The sequence below is a fragment of the Larus michahellis genome, chromosome 3 (genome assembly GCF_964199755.1).
Source record: "Larus michahellis chromosome 3, bLarMic1.1, whole genome shotgun sequence".
NCBI lineage: Eukaryota > Metazoa > Chordata > Aves > Charadriiformes > Laridae > Larus > Larus michahellis.
In genome coordinates, this window is record NC_133898.1 from 61578235 (window position 1) to 61600217 (window position 21983).

At 39.1% G+C, this 21983-nt stretch overlaps 1 protein-coding gene across 1 annotated transcript in view; it reads left to right on the plus strand.

Moving 5' to 3' along the window:
* ESR1 (estrogen receptor 1) overlaps nt 1–21983 on the plus strand; it is a 169408-nt gene that overhangs the window by 61037 nt on the left and 86388 nt on the right. The window contains 1 exon segment of the mRNA XM_074580420.1: nt 19824–20014. Coding sequence (XP_074436521.1) covers nt 19824–20014 — 191 coding nt within the window.

Here is a 21983-nt window from a genome sequence, read left to right on the forward strand (position 1 = left end):
ATAATTCTGATAACTTGATATTGTTGACAACGAAACACTGAAACTAATCATGAGCTCACTGGTTTGTCTGCAGGCAGTTTTCTGTTGTCTATTCAGACATCAGAACTGAGATTAGAGTGGAGATGTTGTCCTTCAACATTCTCATTTAAAGTGTTGCTTTTCATTGCATCCATTACGGGGACTGTTTGTAAAATTTGCTGTACAGAGAGAAGTCACATCTAAGGTTGTACACTGTCCCTATGTATTTGGATGGCCTTTCCAGGGAATTGCAAAAGGTCATAATTTACCACAGCTCATTAGGAACCCTGATCGATGTGACACTGGGCAAGGCAAGGCTTTTCTGCCAAGCTCAGATTCCAGTTGCTAGGAGGGTTCTTACATCATCTGACTCAAGACATTTCTTCTTCTGGTGCAAGACTAAACGTGTGAGATACTGCTTGCCAGATTTAACCTACCACATACTTACAATGATACCCGTTAGAGACAAGATGATCATAAATCTGCAGGATAATCTTCTTCCTTGACAAGATATTGATAACAATATTGGATTCAGGAGTGATCTGGGTATTTTATTTTAACCTTTTACTAGAAAACGGAAATATGGACCTCACAAAACATGGAGCTTTAGTATGACTGTCATAAACGTAAATCCTATTTGATAGACGTGCATAACTCCTCCAGCGGTCTTCCAACCACTGCAGTGACAGTCTTAACTAATGATACAACAACCAGCATTTATATAAGTAAGAAAAGATGCTTCCCTTGTCTTCACTGCATGGAAGCCATTAGTAAAAGTGAAAAATAACAGTAAAGGTTGAAAGGCAGAAGTAACTCAGAGGACTTCTTCAACAAACGGTTGGTGACTAACCATAAACAGTCATGCATGTAACCACTTCATGTCCAGTGGGTGGAATTTCAGTCCACAACAACTGTTCAGATGGAGTGCAGTCCATCTCCAATCAGACGACACGGGTGGAATATGTCACATGCTGTTTCCATGTGCTGCCGTCTCACAATGCTGCCAGCTGTCAAAATCTACCTCCCTAGGACCCAGGCAGCATCATCTGTGTAGAGTCAGGGGACAGCCTTCCCCTCCCTTTGAGGATGACACACCAGTGAGCATCTAGGTAGCACTGGGCTGCCTTTATTGCCCATGCATTTCACTTCCCATTCATAAGATATGCGAGTAAGCAGTGTATTTTTCTGTTAGGATCTTCTCATCCAAATAGGGAAACTGCTTTTAACTGATTTTCTAGGGAGAAGCAGTATTTCTCCTTCGAAGATTTTTTCAGCGTCTCATCATCTGTGGTGCGAATGTCCAATTGGATTGCTATTTCCAGTCTTTCCTCTTATTTTATTACTTACTATCACGCAGAAACACTGCTTTGATCACCACAGCCTACTTAGGTACTGATTTGTGCTGCAAAGACATGACTACGGAAAACTTGCTAGGATGCTACAAAGAGGGCGTCAAAGCTAAGAAGAAAAGGGAAGGGAAATTTATGGCAACACAGGAAAAGTCTGAGCTCATGCTAAATAAAATTAGTTAGGAAGATGCTGCGCAGAAAGCAGCGGCTGCAGCAGAAGATGTGGCATAAAATTTAGACCCCAAATCATAAATCATAAGACTGGGAAACTCATAATATGCTTTGCAGATAGCCTCCCCTGCGATTTTTACATATAGCCCTGTTAAAATCGGAATATATAATACCTACTGCTTTTTTTCTATTTCCCTTTTTCCTTTTAATTTTTTTTCAGTTTAAATGTAATTCAAGTTTGTGAGACAAGATCTTTTCATTCATAAATCCATGGAAAATATTCAAGTTTTTAGCAACTTACTTTTTTTTTCCTCTTCAAGTTGATCTGTAAACAGATGGACGCTTCAAAGGTGCTAACTCTAAAAATCATCATTTAGTTTTATTACTGAAGACATGTACCATAAAATCTGATCTTTGGCAAAAATAAAATGCCACGTAATACCTTGTCATCTGTGGTTTCAGTTTATAAAGTTAGTAAGCATTCTTAAAACATTTGTTTTGCTGAGCTATCTTGATCAAGTCCTATCTAGTTATTATTCAGTAAGTTGTATCAGCTGCTATCTAAAGAAAATTAATTCAAATAAGTGTTCCCTGCTTTGGTTATTAGTTACAACTTGAACTTGACAGTAAGATCCCCGTTTCAAATTACATATTACAGAATCCTTGTATCCAGGAAACTGTAGCGTTGGCGAAGAATACTATGGCTGAGAGCGTGCACCAAATCTAGATATCTTTGGGGAGCTAGTATGTCAAAAAACAGCTTTGTCTACTTGCTCCCATTCTGCAGTAAAATGATACTCCTCCTTCAACCAGATTGATAAACACAAGCAAGGAAAAATGTGTGTGCTGCCAACGTATGAGCCACTGTAGCACATTTTTTACCTTGCAATAGTTTTGCATGGTTTGGATTATTTAGAACATATGGGTTGACAAGTATTTATAGCTTTGTCTTGCCATGCTATGAGTACAATTGTAAGAGGCATTTATTAAGAATATCTGCCAGGGATATTGCAACTTAAGAAGTGAAACATTGCTAAAGCAGGCTGCACATTGGTAAGTTGTTAGGATTACTATTTCTTTTTGATGGAAGCAATAAAAAACCCAAACAACGTGGAAATAAATCCGATTCTGCAGAGAAATTTTGAAACACCCTGGAGCAAAACTCCACTTTAGTTGTAGACAGCTCTAGTAACACTGCTTATTATTAAGTATGCCTAGGTTCCTCTCTTTTATGGTTACTTATGTTGTCCAGTTTTGGGTCGTACTTTTAGCGTTACATGATTGTTTCAAGTAATTTTTTTTTTTTAACATTATGACAAAAAAGGACTCAACTTTCTAAGTATCATAAAAGGAAAATAATATTTTGCTATAGTCATGCAAAAACACACCAAAACTTTTTCATTGGGCAGCCTAGACACCATTGTATTATAGATATAGTTGTGATATTTGGTAGTGTTGGGATGCTGTCAAATTAGGTTTATTTTTGTTTGATTTTCCCCAGAAAACCTACTGAAATTTAAGCTACAAACTCTTGAAGCATCTCACTATTCACAGTGGGAATTTGTTTGCATTTGGTAGCTAAATTATATGAAATTTCATGTGTCATGCATATTGTCATTCTCTCTCATTGATTTTATATTGACTTGATTGCAAAGGCATCCTTATGTGACAAAATGTGTGAGGTTGCTTCATCACACAGCTGCATGGCTTTTGAACAGGACTTTTCCTGCAATTATTACTGTGGGCTGAGGCAACTTACTGTGAGTTTGGTGCCTCTGGAGATTATCTGGTCAACATCCTGCTCAAAGTAGGGCTAACTTCAAAGTTAGATCAGGTTGCTCAGGCCCTTATTCAATGGAGTTTTGTAGATGTCCAGAAATGGAGGCTGGACAATCTGTTACAGTGCTATACCGCTCTCACTGTGAAAAACTCTTTCCTAATGTATAACCACAACATTCTTTGCCCAAAATTGTGTCAGATGTCTCTTATCCTTTCACTGTGTGCCTCTAAGCCTCCAAGAAGAGTCTGGCTCTGCGTCCTTTAAAGTATCCCATGATAGAGGTGAAGGCAGCAATAAAATCCTGCCTTAGCCTTCTCTTCTGAATACTAAATAAATTCAGTTCTTTTAGCATCTCCTCATACAAAATTTGTTCCAGCGCCTTCCTCATCTTGGTGGCTGCCCACTGGACTTGCTCCAGTTTGTCAAAGACTGTCTTCAGTGTGCAAGCCCTAAACTGGAAGCAGTCTTGCAAGTGCCAAGGAGAGGGAAACAAGCTCTGCTCTAAGCCTCCTGTCTGTGTTTATATGAGTACAGCCTAGGATGTGTTTGGCGTTCCTTGCCGCCGGGGCACGCTGCCGACTCCTGTTCAAATTGTCCACCAGCATCCACAGACCATTCTCTGCAGAGCTGCTTTCCACCCCCTTCTCCATTTCTGCAGGGGGTTATGCCATCTCAGGTGCATGGGTCTGCATTGTCCAGTGTGGAACTTCAAAGATTCTTGTTGAGCCATTTCTCCAGCTTGTTGAGGTCCCTCTGACTGGCAGCTTTGCTTTGCAGTGTATCCACCACTCTGCATGCTCCCCCCTCCCCCCAGTTTGGTATTGGTCATTAATTTGCTAGGAGTGCAATTTCTCCCTTCATCCCTGTTGTTAATGCAATATTCACCTCAGTATTGATTGCGCAGGAATGCTGCTAGAACCTGGCCAGATTTGAACTGCTGACAAAAACCTGTCAGTCAGTCCAGGCATTTTCTACCCACCTTATAGTTTGTTTGTGCAGCCCATATCTCACTACACTGGGAGTGAGAAAAGTGGCCTCTCTTCTGCTTTTAGTGTCCTTCTGTTTCATCTGTGAGTTCTAAAGGGTTTGGCAAAAGTCCCACCAGCAAAATGCGGTAAAAAACTAAGCTTGCAGTATGGGAAGATGGGACAAGGAGTAAATCACAGTGGTCTTGCTGAAGAACAGAATGGGACCAGTGGAGAAATCTGGTGGGTCTGGTAAGGTAGAAACTTTGAATCTCTGGTGAAGTGCTGTAGCAGGCTGTTGTGAACTGGCAGATAGAACACAGATGAAGAAAAGAGGGAGTGGTCTAATAGGAGAAAGCAGATACTGTATAAGGACTTGGAAGAGTTTGGGGGGGGCCAAAAAAGTAAAGTTGAAGGAGAAACTCCAGAAAAAGAGTGAGCTGGAGATAAAGAGGGAATTTAAAGGTACTTAGGGATTGAGACTTGGCTTGGGGACAGGGGCTCTAAACAGGACCGAAACAGAGCAAGTGCATGTTGGAGAGCATGGGGAAATAAAAAGGCTGACAGGGAGAAACAGGGAACATGGAGCAGGGTCTACATAGAACAGTCTTCCTCCCAACAGGTGTGTGCAACTCTGGCATTTTATTCTATTCTATTACAGATTTACCCAGAAGGTAGTGGATTAGCATGGCTGTTGGTTCATTCAGTAGCCCAGGTGGCAGAGGTCAGTGCTGTAGATATGAGCTTCCATCACTCCTGAAACACCAGCTGCCACTCAGGACTCAATGAGATCCTGGTTTGGGTGTTGATTGTTTAATTTCTTTAAAGCCTTGTTATTTCTCATGCACATACAAAAAATACAATAAAGTTACATCAATAAGATTGTAACATCAGCCTTCCCAAAGCTGAAACATGACAGCACTAAACTGCTGTGCATATATCTTTCTCTTTCTCTGCCTTAAGTCCTAACATGTGAAATGAAGATACTGCTGCTTTACGACACAGGACCCCTGTAAATAAACATTCATTGGTGTCAGTGAAGTCCCCAACAGTTATAATGAAGAGTGCTGTTGAACATCACTGGGGGAAAATCGACAAGACTGTTTTCAGGGCAGGCTTGAATAAGAAAGAAGACATGAGGCTACATATGAGCAAGACTGAAAACATCCAAAATATTGAGTAGGTGCTCAGTCAGTGAGTATGATTTTGGAAACTGACAATGGTATTACTAAACACAGTATCTGAAGTGGAACAAAAATGGTTTACAGGCTTGTTAAACACAAATAACCTAGCATTTTTCTTGGAAAAAATACAGCATAAATATATTGCCATTTCAGTCCTTATATGGAATTCTATGTTCAGCTACCTTGCATTTATTTATTTCTTAGGTAGGTAAGGGATAACTGCACAGAAGAAAGGGGTTAATGCACCAATTTTTCATGTTCTCTAATTTGCTTCTGACATGAACTCTGAGATACGACCTTCAGTTCATTGTATTCCTTGCTTAAGACGAAGGATTTTGCTGGTTTCATTTCAGCAAAGTGCTGAAGATCTTACTCCTCAGAGGGAGCGATGCGGTTCAGTACAAAAATCAATGCATAAGCAAATATTAAATGCTGTCTGTACCTTTTTTTTTTTTTTCCCCAAAAGCATTTAAGAGAATTAACGAGGCAAAGACTGCCTTTACAAGAAGATCTAAAACTTTGCCGTATGGCTAGCACCAGCATCTTTATTATTTGTTAAATGGCAGTATTAGGTATTAATAGCTTCAAGCTGTTTTCATGTATGACCCATTTTCTGACTCATACATGCCTTGTTTCCTCTCTCGCTAACTCACTCTATTGTCAACAAATGTGGATCTGTCTGGAAATAGCAAGCAACCTGACAGCTGCATTGCCTAAGAGACTGGCCCTGCTTCTGTGCTGTCCCTCCAGGTTGTTCCAGAACTAAAACCCAGGAAAGCAGAGCAAAATGAGTTGTCTTGTTTGTTAGAGGGGAGATACGGTGAAAAACAAGTGAGAACGGGTTTCCAAAAGCTCCTCTTCATGACTCCTGATGAGACCCACGTTTAAGTCATGTAGCAGCCTAATGGAGTCTGGAGGTGGTCTTTGTAGGGTAGACTTGACACCAGATTACTTGGGGAAAGTCTCCTTTCCCCGAGAAATTCCTCAGGTCTTTGTCTGCTGACTACTCGGTCCTTTTCTGATGACATCAAGGGGTAAATTTTAAAAAATAAGGACAAAGTTTGTGTCCCATGGCCGATTCTGAATCCCAGATTCAGAATCAGAATTTTCATTGCAACTTTACCTCTCTGAGGGTGAGAGATATACAAGACTTTTTCTGAGAATTGAGACTCCTTAAAAAGTGTAATGCTAGACATAAGTTAGTCCAACTAAATTATGCCAAGTAGAGATAAAAGAAGAAATATGTATCTAATGGAAAGGAACTAAAGTATTTCAGTGCCTAATAAATTTGAAATCACTAGCTTTACACCTCAGTCATCTCAGCATAGTCAAGGAATGAAGGTTTTATTTACTGCGTGGTGTAAATCATTGCGTGGGAATCACTACAGAAGTGTTTAGAACAGGTAATTCTGTAACTGGGAAATGAATGGAGTGTGCTTTCCAGGTTTTTGGTTTGTGTTAGGCTCTACACTGAAATTGTCACGGGGAACACTAAATTGAAGAGCTACTTTTATTCCTTAGATTCCCATTTTGGTACTGTCAGCACTCTCAAATTGTTTTCTTTGCCTGTTTAATCCTTGGATGTTCTGAGGATGTGAGGTGCTATGTTTCTACCTTAGACACGTGCACAGCTGCTGTATAGAAGGAAGAAGGAAGCCTTGTACAAGATGATGCAGTAAAAAAGTTAATTTATACTTGCAATCAGAGGTTCTGAGATAAGTTTGAAGTTCAGTACAGATTCAGATACACAGAAAATCAGATATTAATCTTCATATTGTTAGCTGAAGTCTAATACTGAACTGAATTAGCACCCCACTAGAGAAAATTAATTCCTATTGAATATGATTTTTCATAGATCTAATCAATAAGCCCATTTCAACTGTATTTTCTGACCAAATAAATTTTTAATGACGAGAGCATACTGCTTCCATAACAAAAGATTGAACTATTGTGATTCATTCATTTAGCAAGGTTACCTTATTACATCCTTGCAGTTACTACAGAGTTTCTTTGAGGGGAATTGATGGATTTAAAGGAGACATAAAATACTGCATTAGGAATATAGCGGCTAAACTTGAAATTACCATTTTTTAATTTTTTATTTTTTTTTTTTTCAAAATAGTAGTAACAATTGCTTAAGCTCTTAGGACAAGAGCTCCCGCCCCCCCCCCGTCATTTATAAGAAGCATGCATACCTCAAAAAGAAAAAAACCGTAAGATTCAGCAGGGGCTCCTTGTGTCTAGTACACTGGTATTACGTGTGTCCCATGTTAACAGGTAATAATATGGTTTTAAATGTCATGACAGAAGTGCGGCTACTGTGCCCATAATACCGTCCATTTAGTTCTGCGTGAATTTGTCTATCTAATAGACTTTTTCCTTCCTTTGTAATTTATAGGGCAGGGAGCAATTACTGTCTACCAACAATAAAAAGTGAGAAGATTAATGAGGTGCTATATTGTGGCACCTCCGAAGCATTTGAGCTTATTCTCTGTTGCTACGAGGATTAAGAAATTACACAAATAGATGACATAGATTTGCCAAAACAAAATGAAACTTCTTAATGTCTTTAAACAAAATTATCACCAACACAAAAGGCAAGTGCATGCATTTCTCACAGACCTAATTTCTTTGCTACATAGGTTACCCTAAAAATATGTCAAGCAGTTTTGCAAACACATATTACATGCAGTTGGCTACATGAATGTATTTCCTACCTTTCATGAGCCATGTTCTCTTTGCTTACTATTGATTGCATAGTCAGCATATGTAAATTTATCTGTGGACATTATCTGAATGAGTAATTTAGCTGCTTTGGGATAATTTAGATAATGTAGATATGTAAAACTTGCTATTTACTATTTGGTTAGTACTGATGATTGAGACACCTGCCCATGAAGAAAGACAGAAAGATCTGCAGACTACAGTCAGGGAAGAGAAGATACAGAGGAATGAGGAAAAGAACACAGTCCAGTTTTTCAATCTGCTAGTTTACTACTTTATACTGTTGTAATGTAGCCATTAGTCTGATCAACTGAAAGCTGCCACTGAAAGAGTTTTTCCCCAGTCACATTTATGGTCACCGTTCCTGTGGCTGCATTAGTAAGCCAATGTGGCCACACAGTTGGGTATTTTCTGGCCTTCTCCCTTGCTTCAAGTCTTGTGACTGTGTGTTGAACAGCATTAATTTGGTACTCTGGGCCTCAGTGCCTATGACCAGAAATGAAGGAAGAACAAGACTGCCCAGTCTGGCAGAAGTTTGAAGTTACTACGTCTTGGACATAAAGAAAAATGACAGCCTTTGTAGCCTTTGACACTAAATTTTCAGAAGTGATGTGTAGGGCTTACTTAGAGAGATGCTGAGCAGTTATGGCTCTCCTTGAAGGGAAGCAGAGCTGTAGGATCCAAGAAATTTAAAATCAGTTTGAAAATCAGTTTGGCAAGGATGTCTCAAATTGTATCCTTTATATAGCAATCTGTTCAGGTTCTATTTCTGATTAATTTTATTTTCTATTTCTTACACTTTCAACTATATTTTTAGAATATGTAATTTTCTGTTTCTGGAGATCCTCTATGACAAATGTAATAGATAAGTTATATTTTATTTCACTGGAAGTCAACGGGGCCTGGGCTTATAAGGCTAGCATACACCTAACAACTAGGCTCCATTGGCCTAGTCTGGCGTTGCCAGACTTCACTGCTCTGTTTCAAACTCTCACATGTTTATCACATGGTTTACTGTTCATTAATAGTCAAAGAATGAATTGGCATGCAGAGTTGAATCCAGCACTTTCCAGAGAACAAGTATGAGTCAAGCACCTCAGCTGGAGCAAGATTTCCCCACAAACTACCCAGATTTTGTGAGTCATCATATTTCTGTGTATGCGTCTTGCCTCCATTTTGACTGAAAGGACAAACTAAAGCATGTTATTTTGAGGTCTGCATCTTCCGTACTAGGGTCCAGACCTCTCAAGACTGAAACTTGACATAATATGTTATTAATTTTTCTTAACAGAGGAAGAAGGGTGTATAACAAGCTACAAAGCACAGCAGGTATTCTGTTGGCCTGACAGCACTAGAGTGCTCTGAACACTTTTAGCAGCCTAACTCTGCGGGTGAAAGGCAGCCCTTCTTCTATGCAGTGACTGGTCAGTGTGACATGTTTTCAGACCAGCTATTTGTTTGCCTTCTGTCATGCTTTTGTCACCTGTCCTTTGATTGGTAACACTCAGCCATGTGCTTTTGTCCCATCTGTTACCCTTCTTATGCTTTCAAGTCATATTTAAATTTCTGGGATGCATGTTCCTTGTACACGGGCATCAGCTAGGCCTGGTGCCTCTGTCTTTTCAGCTGTCAATCAAGTGTCGCACCACAGCATGCCGTGTACCACTCTTGGACTGGCTTTCATCTGCTGCTGATGCTGCAGGCTAGCTGTGGCTTGCAAGGAAGTTAATCTGCTCATATTACTGGGATTACGGGGGTCCCACGTACCAGTAGTTTTGTTTGCAGAAACTGACTTAAACGCAAATGGTTTAGAAACTTTATTTCGTTCACTGGGCGATAGACTGTGCGCTGTTAGTCCAAGAACTGCAGAGGCTATGTTCCTAGGGTTTACTGTTTTGGGGCAAGAACAAGGAGCTGCAGATAAATCACATTTTCTAGGGCAAGTATAGAAGGATTTTTACGTGCAGGTGTCAAATTTTCCCAAGTGCCTAGTTCCTTTCCTGCTGCCCATATCATGTCTTTGGGCTTGGCGCCTCTGCCTAGTCCTTTTCCTGTATTCTTGCTAGGAGCTGGCGTAGGGTGGCTTGTAGATGGCCTTGGTGGTAGGCTCCTTGGGAAAGGGTTTTTTTCTCTTCTCGATGCTTTATATCAGTTGCTTCAAGGGATCTGCGTGCACTTTGATGAACTTAAAAGCACTACTTTAAGAAGTCTTTAATTTCACCAGGGTTTATTTTCCTGTGGCCTAGAGGCCTCTGATTTCCTTGTTGGGACCATATGTGGCTGTACCAGTGTTTTGTTTCAGATGTTCATTTTCAAATGCAGTGTACCCCTTAAAGTTACACTTTCAGTTTAAAATGTAATTTTAAAGAAAAATAGCCATTTGAAATGATAGATTGGTTTAGATTGGAATTTTTGAGACAATGTTATCTAAATTGTAATGTTGTGTTATACAATCTGCATTCCTATTTAACCTTTTTTTTGAGGTTAGTGTGAAGGAGAACATTTATGTCTTTCAAGCATTCTTGAAAAATGTCTAGTTTAATGTTGGTCATTGAAAGATTTTCTTAGGAATTTAATGAAGCTTTAGGTAATTGGTTAAACTGTGGTCTTAAAGTGTGCATCTGAAATATTTGGAAAGAGGGCTTCTCCAAGAATAAAAGGAACACATGAGCCCATAAAATTCCTATAAAGGCATCGTGAAGGAAGATTTATGACTGATTCCTGTGTTTTTGCTGGCATTTACCTTTGAAATAATCTGGAGGTAAGTGTAAGAATCTGACAGCACTTCCTTAAACACCCTTTTCTGATCTACTGAGTGCATTTAACCTTTTCCTTTCAGATGGTAGGATTGTGCTAGTTTATCTGAACGTTAGGGAAAAAAAAAAAAGCCTAGTGACTGAGTAATTCTGAAGCAAGTTTGCTAGGAACAGTGAAACCTGGACAAAGGACGACTTCTGGATGTGTTATATTGTTAAATGAAAGGCTGAACTTCAGCTTTTTCACGAAAGCCACATTTTAATTCTAAGACTTATGTAAGAAATACAGTGGTACAACTTTTCAGCTTAGTCTGTGAGGCTTAGCATAACTTTAATGGAAACAAGGCTGACTTTTTCTAAAAGTGTGAAAGCCGTAGAGGATACATACCAGAGATTGTCAGCTGAAGCTGGCCTTTTGGCTTTTTTCATGCTTTCAGCTTTTCAAACTTATTTTATTCTCCAGATAAAATTGAGATGTCCTGTGTCCATGCTTCCAGAGTGTTTGCCTCCCGGGCCCTCCACTTTGACACACTTGTGGGCGCAGCTGATTGCCACACTCAGGCCCCTGTTGCTGCTCTCCCCAGAGCCACACAGCCACCCACCAACTCGGTCTTGCTGCCAGGAAGTCATATCTATGCAGTGCCCAGAGACACTTTGTCTGTCAGCAGCTTTTTCATCAAATTTGGCACACTTTTAGAGAGTGGATTAAGATGTTTCCTCAGATCATATGACTCTTCATACACCAGAGCATGTGGGATTGCCTAACTGAACGGGAGAGACAGTGTCAGAGAGAGATAGTGCCCAGGCAAAACTGCCTGGCAGGAGGTAGAAATGGGCAGAGAAACCCTGAGCAAGTTGGCTTGTCATTATTTTGGTTCCTGGGGAATTGGATCAAAATATTTGTTTCACTGGTGTTGTTCCTTAAAGAGTAGGAGGATCATCCAGTGATCAGGGATTCAAAAGACACATCAAAGCAATAATTTGCAGAGATTTTACTCCAAAGATTCAATAGTACCATTAATTTTTAAATAAGCAAATGGTATCTGTCAGTTGTTAAAAGCAGCAGACATCGGCAAATGGGCCACTTGAAATATAAGTATGTAAGAGAACATTTTTCTAGTGCTGCTTACCACAACATAATCTGAAATATTAAATATTTCTCAAATTCACTAAGAGTCAGTGCAGTGCCCAGCCTTTGGGAAGGAAAAATCTAATGCATAAGTACACCAGCTGGGGAATTACTAAGTATGGAAAAGGAGTGCATAATAATAATAAAAAAATCTAAGGGGTAGAGAAAATCATAAGCTAAATGCAAGTAATCTTTTGCAGAAAAGGCAGATTTTATTCTGTGAGCAGAAAAAGAGATGAATAGGTCAATATGCTGTTTTACGAGAGACTGGCAAGGCCTCTTTCAGAGTGTTATGCCCACTAAGTGGCAAGAGAAGTCGTTATGAGAGCAGCAAGAGCATGGGAGTATTAAAGAGGAGACTGGAAGGAGGGCTGGAGGCTGAGAGGTGGCATAGTAGGAACACTAACTGGAAATCCCAGAATCACAGGATGGTAGGGGTTGGAAGGGACCTTTGGAGATCATCTAGTTCAACCCTCCTGCCAAAGCAGGTTCACCTAGAGCAGGCTGGACAGGAACGCATCCAGGTGGGTTTTGAATGTCTCCAGAGAAGGGGATTCTACGACCTCCCTGGGCAGCCTGTTCCAGTGCTCTGCCACCCTCAAAGAAAATAAGTTTTTCCTAACATTGAGATGTGATTTCCTGTATTCCAGTTTGTTCCCATTGTCCCTTATCCTGCCCGTTGTCCCTGTCCCTAGAATAGAGGACTTGTAGTGTCAGTATTTACAGCTGTTAGCAAGCATCACCAAGATCCTCTGCTGCTTGGGAACAAGAATGGTCTCCTGCCAGTGCCTGCTACATTAGGGCGAGAGGTGCACCGACATCTCCTAGCCCTGTGACTATAAATATGAGGCAGAAGGGTAACATTTTTGTTTTTTCTAGATGTCCTCTTTAAAAGGTGAGAAGCTACACACAGGAAAAAAAATGTTATTTGCAAACTTGTATTTTTAATAAGCCCAAATTAAGGCCACCTGTGCAAGTCTTATTTGGTCCCTTTGTGCCTTTGTGATTATTATTATAATAATTATTTACATAATTATGAGGTAATCGTAAGTGGACTGCTGTTTCAACATATGAAAAGGATCAACTCTGGAACATGTCATGCTCATATACGTCACTGTAAATTCTCTATTCATTTCTCGCAAAGACTCGTAACTGAAAAAAGGATTGAGGCAAAAATTTCAAGAGGTGTTATGTGAAGGCAGCTGATTGCTGGCCTGAAGAACTAAATTCTCTGTCTAATTCTACCACAAATGCTTCTGTGAAGTTCAGAAATCATTTAAATCAAACTCCTCACAAGTAGTCTTGTGGTGTATTGTAATTTTCTTTGTGCTGAATGGAAGTCCTACAGTCTGATTTATGTAAGTGTTGAACATTTACCCTTGCAATTGCAGACAAGGAAACTAGCACTCTGAGCATTCAAAGTGCTATTTAATGGTGGGTACTTAAAAAACTCTGGTTGCACATAGCTCAGTATATACTTTTGACTTTAATCTCTCTCAGCCTCATTTTTTATCCTTTCAACTCACAGGAGTATTGGAAAAATACATTCATTAGCACCTGTCAACTGCTAAAATGCTATAGTGGCATGGAAATACTGGAAGGAAATTAGCTCTGGTGTTATAGCTGAATTTGGATAGTGTGCTGATAGTAAGGCACCAGACACTGAACTGTCAGGAAGAAAAAAAGGCAGAATAGCTGCTCATTTAATAATTTTTTTTTTCTATTCTTTGCACTGATGAGCTGTTTCCCTGTGAAAAGTATGGCCATATAATTAAAGAGAACATATGCACAGGAGGAATAAATGAAGGTTTCAGTTACATTTGCAAGGTGCAGTTCAGCCATACGCTATATTTAAAATCTTAATCTTCTTTTAATGTATATTCATATAAAGCATGTGTGTGGGTGTTTCTGCATTCACCTCATGTACAGAAAGAAATTATTAACCTCCTGCACATAAGAAAAAAATCAGAAAATTGCCATTGCTTCAGAGGTGTTTGAATTCTGGGCTACTCTGTGAGGTACAGCTACACCACCACGTTTCACTTCAGACTAATGAAAATGACCCTGTCAGTGAGTTGTAGTTTAGATTCCAGCAACACTGAGAAATAGAATGAAACAGAACCAATTTCTCAGTATTTACTCCAAAGATTTTTTGGTATTAATTTAAATTTCAGAACTGTTGAACTGACAAATAAATTGAGCTCTTTCCTCTTTTAAACCCACCCTCCATCCCCAACCCTCCTGCCATCCCCCAAAAAAGCTTCCACATTTTTCAGAAAGTTGGGCAAACTTCTGTGTTGTCAAGGAGATCAGCTGCAAAATGATTAGCTCACATTTATAAACCATTGAAAACCAATCCCAGGAGTGGAAGTGTGGGAGAGGGAAATATTGAAAACGTCCAAATTCAGGTATTAAGCACATGAACGAGAAGCCTGGGCTCCCATCCCCTCCCCTCAATAGAACTTCCAGGGAACGTGGGTGGAGATGCCACCGACTGCACAGTGACTGTGCATAGACACACCTCTCTAGACTTTAATCCAGCCTGCAAATATTAGTGACAGATCTGAGAAAAAAATTAAATTTGACAAAAATGAAGTTTTAAGGAACTGAAAGGATGTGCAAATTTATACTGGCTTTAGCGAATAGCTTTAGAGGAGATTTTTCTTCACACGTGGCATGGTTTAATTTTGGCATATCCAAATATAGTAATTCAATCACTCATTTTAAAATTAACCAGAGTTAAGGATGAAGGAAGATGATAAAACTAATGCCAAAGGAAATGTTTAATTTCATGTTGAATAAGAAGTTTTGATGACCTGAAAAGATAGGCTTTTGTTTTCATGTTGACAGAGCCTGTTCTCAACACTACAGTTTTTTGGTCAATACTGAGCTGTTTTTCCTAAATTATTTTACTTTATTTACTAAATAAAACTGTATTTTATTCTAGTTCCAAAGCAAACTTTCCAATGTCTTCTGACTGTGAAATATATTTTCTGATACATCGAGAAATACTGTTAATATTTTAAGATTATTTTATTATTCAACTTTCATATAACTTAATTTCTTTTCATTTTTTTTTCCTAAATTTCTCTCCTGTCAGTTATCTTTATTTTTTTCTTTTTCCTGCACTAAGGCCTGTCCTTTTTTCAGTTGGTTTCCTTGCCATTTTTTTTCTTAGTTGGCCTTCACATGAAGTGAAGTAGTGAAGTGAAGACAATATGAAGTCGTTCTTCATATTGTCTCTCCTCATTCCTTTATGTCAGTTATTTCTTCACGTCATCCATTCACTACACCAGCTTAGGGTCTGCTACACAGGTAGTCCTGTTAAGGTGTCCCTGCACTCACCCTGAAGGAGAAGAGGTTATGTGAGCCAAATCCATGAAACAAGTGAGATGAAGCGACCAGAGGAGCATTTCTCCAGCATGAAGGTTTCCTCCTGCATTGTTGTCACCGGTGGCAAGGGAGCTGCTGTGCAAGTCTGCTCTGGTGGCCTTCCTGGTTGCACTCTCTATTTCCTCTAGTGTAAAGACTTGTGAAGGCACAGGGAGCTTTGCAAGGCTGTGGAAGAGCGAAGAGAAGGGGCTGGCCATGCAGTCCACATAGAGATCTGAATTGCAGGGAACCCCCGCACATCCTACAGCTTATTTTCACCCAGGAGTGTCAAAATTTCATGGCTATATTTATCCCGTGTAGAAATTGTAGATGAACTTAAATGTAACATTTAGTGAGGTGGCCAATAAGCTGGAAGGGGCATCATCGTCGTCCAAGGGAAACGCTTATTACTCCCATTTTTGATGCTGCAGACAGAGACATTAATGTGCTGACAATCAGGGAATAAACTGAGGATGGTGGGGCAAGAAAGGCCTCCATGTATATTAGTTACCTAAACAAGGCCAGGGCATGTGTGCAAACACCACCATGACGCCTCTCACTCCATTTTATGTCTGCTTTGTTATTACATTTGGAAACAAGCAGTAAGGTCTGAGGTTTTTTGCTTTCTAATCTATTCTGTTTTGGTGGGGGTCTTGGAGGGAGGGCTTTATCTGGGGTTTTCTTTCTTTTTGATTTGCGTTTCTCTTTGGTAAATATAGTTGACAAGAACTTTTGGGGTTTTTTTTGTTGTTATTGTTTGTGTAGATTACAAAGGAAATTGTTGAAAAGGTTCTGCTATTGTATTTTGGGAATGATGATCTCGCCAAAGTTATTAAAGTGGGGTTAGGTTGTTGCACTATGTTCTCCAGGAGGCTAACCCTTGAAACCTAGGTGAAAACTGGATGAAGAGCAGACTGTTATTTTTTTTGTTGGGACACAGCATCAGTGGTCTGTGATGTGCACTAACAAGCAGCTGATTTCTGGACAAAATTTGAGATGTTATGTGGATTGAGCAAGTTCTGTGTTATTGGGATACTCTTTTCCCAAAAGGATTTCCTCCTCACCTCCTTTAATAAGTTCTGGAGTTTATTTATTATCAGCTTTCATTTCCACTGTATAAATGGAAAGGGGTGGCAAGATGTTATTTCTGGGGAGCATGGGGCTAGGGGTATTTCAGTGTGCTTGCCACTGTGGTTCACGAGAACCTGAATGTGAAGACTCTGCAAGGCCAGTTTGCAAAACCTTGCTCAAGTGGCACTGATTTTGGGGGTGGGGATGGGAAGCCAGTAAGGCCATCTTTAGATTCATTTTGCTTTGTGAAGGTCTGCGTTACCAGATTTACGGTGCTCTTTCAATGTAACGAGTTTGTATGCAGGAAAACAACAGAGGTCTAAGTCAAATGTGAAGTGCATGGGCATTATGGGCAGGGGTGAGCAGTGGCGTTGCTCCCCTGTCCTTTGTACCACGGATCCTGTGGGTGCTTGCAGGGAGCATGCTGCCTCATTGCTTCAGCCCCAGACTCCCTCTGAAAAAGTGGCCTCGTGTCACTGAGGATGGCCAGAACCTGTGGGACAGACTCCCCGCAAGCAGCGTCGCAGAATATGTCTGTCTTTACTACATCTTTCTTGTTTGTGATTATGCACCTTATTTTCTTTGGAGTGTACGTTTTCATAAGATTTCTTATCTCTTCTAGATAGAAAACCTAGAATTTTTTTTTTTCGTTTCAGGCTATTTTTCAGCCATTTTTATTATTCTTAAATATAATTTGAATAAAAATTATTTGTGAACCTAGCCTTGATCTGAGTGAAGATAAATATTCGGAAAAGCTGAAAAATTAAATTATCTGGACTGAATGATGGCTGATACCTTTTGGTATTTCTTTACTCTGTTTCAATTTTACCTATTAGTTAATGTGTGTCCTTTTGTATGCAACCAGGAAACTAGGATTGCTTTAGTAATTGTGTGTGTGTGTGTTGGAAAATTACTACACACCAGAAAAAATATGTAATTGTTTTGGAACTTGTTTTTTTTTCCCTTTCACTGTTTTTTGGAAAAGGTAACTTAAAATTTAGACTTTATAAATTTGTAATTTATTAGTACTTCATATTGGTATGAAGATGATTTGGGGAACTTTTATCTTGTATACCATGCATATTTGTAACAGTTTTGAAAAAAAAAAAGACCAAAAATTATGAATACCTATCAGGTGGTCACATATACCTAACAGGCTAGTCTATTGCTGTTAAAATTATATTGTCAGTTATTTGCTTGCTTGCTGTTTTACTTCAAATATTTAAAACATTCTTGTAGTTACATACACCTACAGGTCTATTTTTTTAAAAAAAGCCACATTGTGGTTAATTTACAGTTATACTGAGAAGATGGATTAGGTGATCTAGCTGCAGGCAGGGGAGAATGGGGTGGAGAAGATAAGAAGCAACAGCTTTGGTCAGTACTTAGCATAAAAAAAAAGAAGTCAATTAAATGAGGCACTGGGAAAAAGCAAATTCAAAGGAAGATTCAGGACCTGGAGAAGAATAAAAAAACTACCTAGGTTTGGTGGGCTGGAAAAGGTACTTGCGTGAACAATGTATGTGTTGTATCCACAATTTATTAATGATATTGTTTTCACTTTTTCACATTTTAACATCTAAAATATGCAAGGATTTCTTTTTTCCCCTGCTTAGTTTGTTAAACTCATGTTGTCACATTGTGACATTCTCCAGTTTTCTCATCTCACTAAAAAGCCAGAGTTGTGCCATGTCAGCACTTCACCATTTGCAGTTCGTTCTGTCTTGCCCAAGTCCCAGGGAAACAAAAATAAATTTAAATAAGTGTTCAAAATTAGCTGGTATATAAGGTTTGGTAATGAACTTTGGGTTTAAAAAGTGCAGTCTTCCTGAATGATGCCAGTAGCAGTTTCTGCAATCTGATATGGTGAAGCCTCATGTTTCTCTAATAACTGATGTTCATTCAAAGCTGTTCAATGAAAATGTATCTTATTCGGGGACAGAAATGATATATGTGAAAGGTCTCAAGGGGATCACTGGCACCACATGTGAGACTGTCCAGGTGACTTTGTCGGGTAGAAAGCTTTTGGGCATTGAAACGGATTGTAACCGGAGATGTCAGGGAACACTGGCTAGATGAAAGAGGATAGTTAAGGGTACGTAGAGTACTCGGAAAGTGGCTGGGGGGTATTGGTTTGGAGCCGGAAGCTGCTGCTGGTGCCGGAAGGTGCTGTTGGTGCCAGGTGCCTCAGTTCATCAAAACAAAGGAAATTTTGCTGCGGTGAAGAAGGGAATAAGGCAAAATTAATTATGTAGGAAGAAATCTGAAAGAGAGCGCCAACATTCTTCTAGGCTCAAAGCCAGGATATGTTTGTTTGAGAAAATGTTGGAACTCTGGCGAGATAAGAGCCACCTGTTTGTTAGCCATCAATTAAAACATACATGTTAAGTGGATAATTACTGTAAACAGTAGGATTCTTCATGCTTTAGCTTGTCTGATGCTGTCACACACAGTTGTATTTGTCTCCTGGACAACTTGTAGTTCAAACTGTTACTGGAAAGCATGTTTTGCAAGAGCTGTTTGCCTTCCAGGAGCAATCCCAGAGTTCAATGCTGGTTCTCTTGGTAATTTCACATCCTCTCATCTTTTTGAATATTATTTACCATGCCTGTAGGAGCTACCCATAACAACTTCTTGCCGCATCCACTAGATGTGAATTCATTGCCATTTACACTACAGATTTGTTCGGTTTTCATTCAGCAACATACTGCACGTGTGGGTCACGTGCACGTCTAGTATGTCTAGTGCATGTCTAGTAACAAGCTCATTACTAGAACTAAAATTCTTTGGCAACAATTTTTAATGCCTTCTGACTTTTCTTCTTATGTTAAAACCACTTCTTAATTTTTATGAAAGTGGTACTGTAATGAGAATAGAGACTGTTATATGCAGTATTATATCTTTGACAATGTGAGAAGAGTTCGCACTTCTAATTGGGCAATATTAATTGAAAATAGCCTGGTTAATAATTTAAGTGACTTGCAAATTCAAATACAAACATTAAGTGATTTTCGCCTCAGGTTCTCAAACTACCTACTGATGCTGCAGTCATTCTGAACCCTTTGGACAGGAGCAGGTACACAAAAAAATGCTGATTTTCTGTGTTCCTGTGTGACGGCTTGAGAAAAATTGATTAATTTATCAAATAGCTTTTTAATTTTTCAAGGTAAAATGCCTAAATAACATTATTTTTTGGTCCATCTGTCATTTCAAAACTAGATCGGCTTTTCTTTCTTACTATCTGCAGGAGTGGATGAGACTTAACCCTGCTAAAAGAATTATGCTTCTTTTTTGCTATTAACAGGGCAAGCTCTGATAACAGGCGCCACAGCATCCGGGAGAGGATGTCCAGTACCAATGAGAAAGGGAGCCTGTCCATGGAGTCGACCAAGGAGACCCGGTACTGTGCTGTCTGCAACGACTATGCTTCAGGCTACCATTATGGGGTCTGGTCTTGTGAGGGCTGCAAAGCTTTTTTCAAAAGGAGTATTCAAGGTAATAAGTTGTTCAAGTGAATCACCTTTACTCTTTATTCTTGAGGAAACTGTGAAGCTACTTGAGATTGCTGACTGAGACCAGGACAATGACATCTATTAAGTTTTCATTAGCAGCTGCTGCACTCACCCATCTCTGTATTTGGTGAATGCTTCTAGCAGGTATATAATAAGATGTTATTTATTCTGTGATTAATGAGGGGAAGAAAAGCTTCTCCATGTTCTCCTTGGTTTAGGTATGTCTGACCATGGAGGCAGTGAGAAATCTAATTGAAAAATCTGTATTGGATCAAGATGACCACTCTTTCAGGCTATGTATATCTCTTTTCGGCAATTAAGTTCTTATCCAATCATTTTTTTTTTTGAGAATTCCCTGTCAGATGAAGATTAATTCACAGTGATTGATTTATTAATCTTAATTTAGTGCTCCATTAGCACGATGGTTCAATTCAAATCCCAAGTCCTTGAAGATGTGAGATGTCTTTTGAGTACCTACCAATATTGAAAAGGAATGTTTCCTTGATAGTATTTGTCTCTGTCAGCAAAGCAGGGCTTTGAACTATAGACAGAATGTTTTAGTTCACTGTCTTTTCATGGCTAAAAGTACACTGTGAAGGGTGTCCAGTGGAGCATCTAACAGAAACAATGTTAATTACTGTGACCAGAAAATTCTTGATTTAAATGCCACTCTGTGGAATGGATAGCTTTTTGCTTTGTTCAACATCTCTTAAACTGAGTAAGAAGAAAGTATGATTCCACTGAAAATTCAGGTACTGTTCAATATCTAAGTCTTATTTTGTAAAAGAAAATAAAACAGATTTCTTCCTTTCCAAACAGAAAACTAGCAAAGCACTATGCTTAATTATGTTTCTGTAGTTTTTTTTAGTTCTCCAGGGGATATATAGGCACAGAAATTCCTGTTGCTCCTTTTTTGAAGTAAACATAGTGAGGAACAGGTTTTACCGCATATCACAAAGTGTGATTATTGCCTGCTTTGTTGCATGACTACCACTGAAGTGAGTTAAATAAGACTTCCAGCATTCAGCTCAGAATTTTGCCCGCCTTAAAGAAAAAAGTGAAAGATTGGCTGTGGGGTGGACATTGATGAAATGATTTGAATGTCAGTGATTAGTTAATAGCTGTATTTTTACTTTTCCAGACTCATCAAAATGATTTTTAGAAAAGAGAGTGGTTACAGCCAGAGGTCAATAATAAGCAACACTGGAGGGAGAAAGGGTGAAATGCCTGACTCTTAACATCAGAATAGTTTACTTAAACTTGTGATGTAGGTAGAACAACTCCCTTATTGAGAGTTTTCCATTATTTTTTGTTTTGAGTTCCCCTGACCTGATCAGAATTATTCTTATAATTTTGAAATTCTGTCCTCATTGTCGAACTGAACTAAATCAGCAACAAGTGAAAATTGAAATATTCTTAAGCAAAAGTAAGAATTAGTTGACAAGTAACTGTACAGCACAGCTCTTCAGCTTTTGGTCACTATGGAAGAAGAAATGAATCTGACTCTTTCATTGAGTTCCATGGTTCTGTGTCAGCACTTGGGTGGTTTTGCCCTAGTCTGCATGTGGATCTATCTCTTATCTATTTGTGCTACAGTACATGCTAATTAGTAAATTTAGTTCTTGCTACATTTATACACTTAACATAATTTTTATGTAGGTAAGCTTTAAAAATTTAAAGCTTAAGTTTCCAGTGTCCAGTAAAATGCCTTTCTTGATCTTTAAGTCATGTTTGCTCTAATCTAGAGCCCATTGCTTCTTGCCCTGTACCCTTGTGGGCATGAAGAAGGCATATTAAAACAACCTTTTACATAGTTGAAGACTGTTATCATATCTTTCCTCAGTCTTCTCTTTTTTAGACTAAACAAACGCACTTCTTTCAGTAGAACATGCTTTCTAGTCTTCTGATCCCATTTGTTAAACTCCTCTGTGCTTTCTCCCATTGATCCAGCT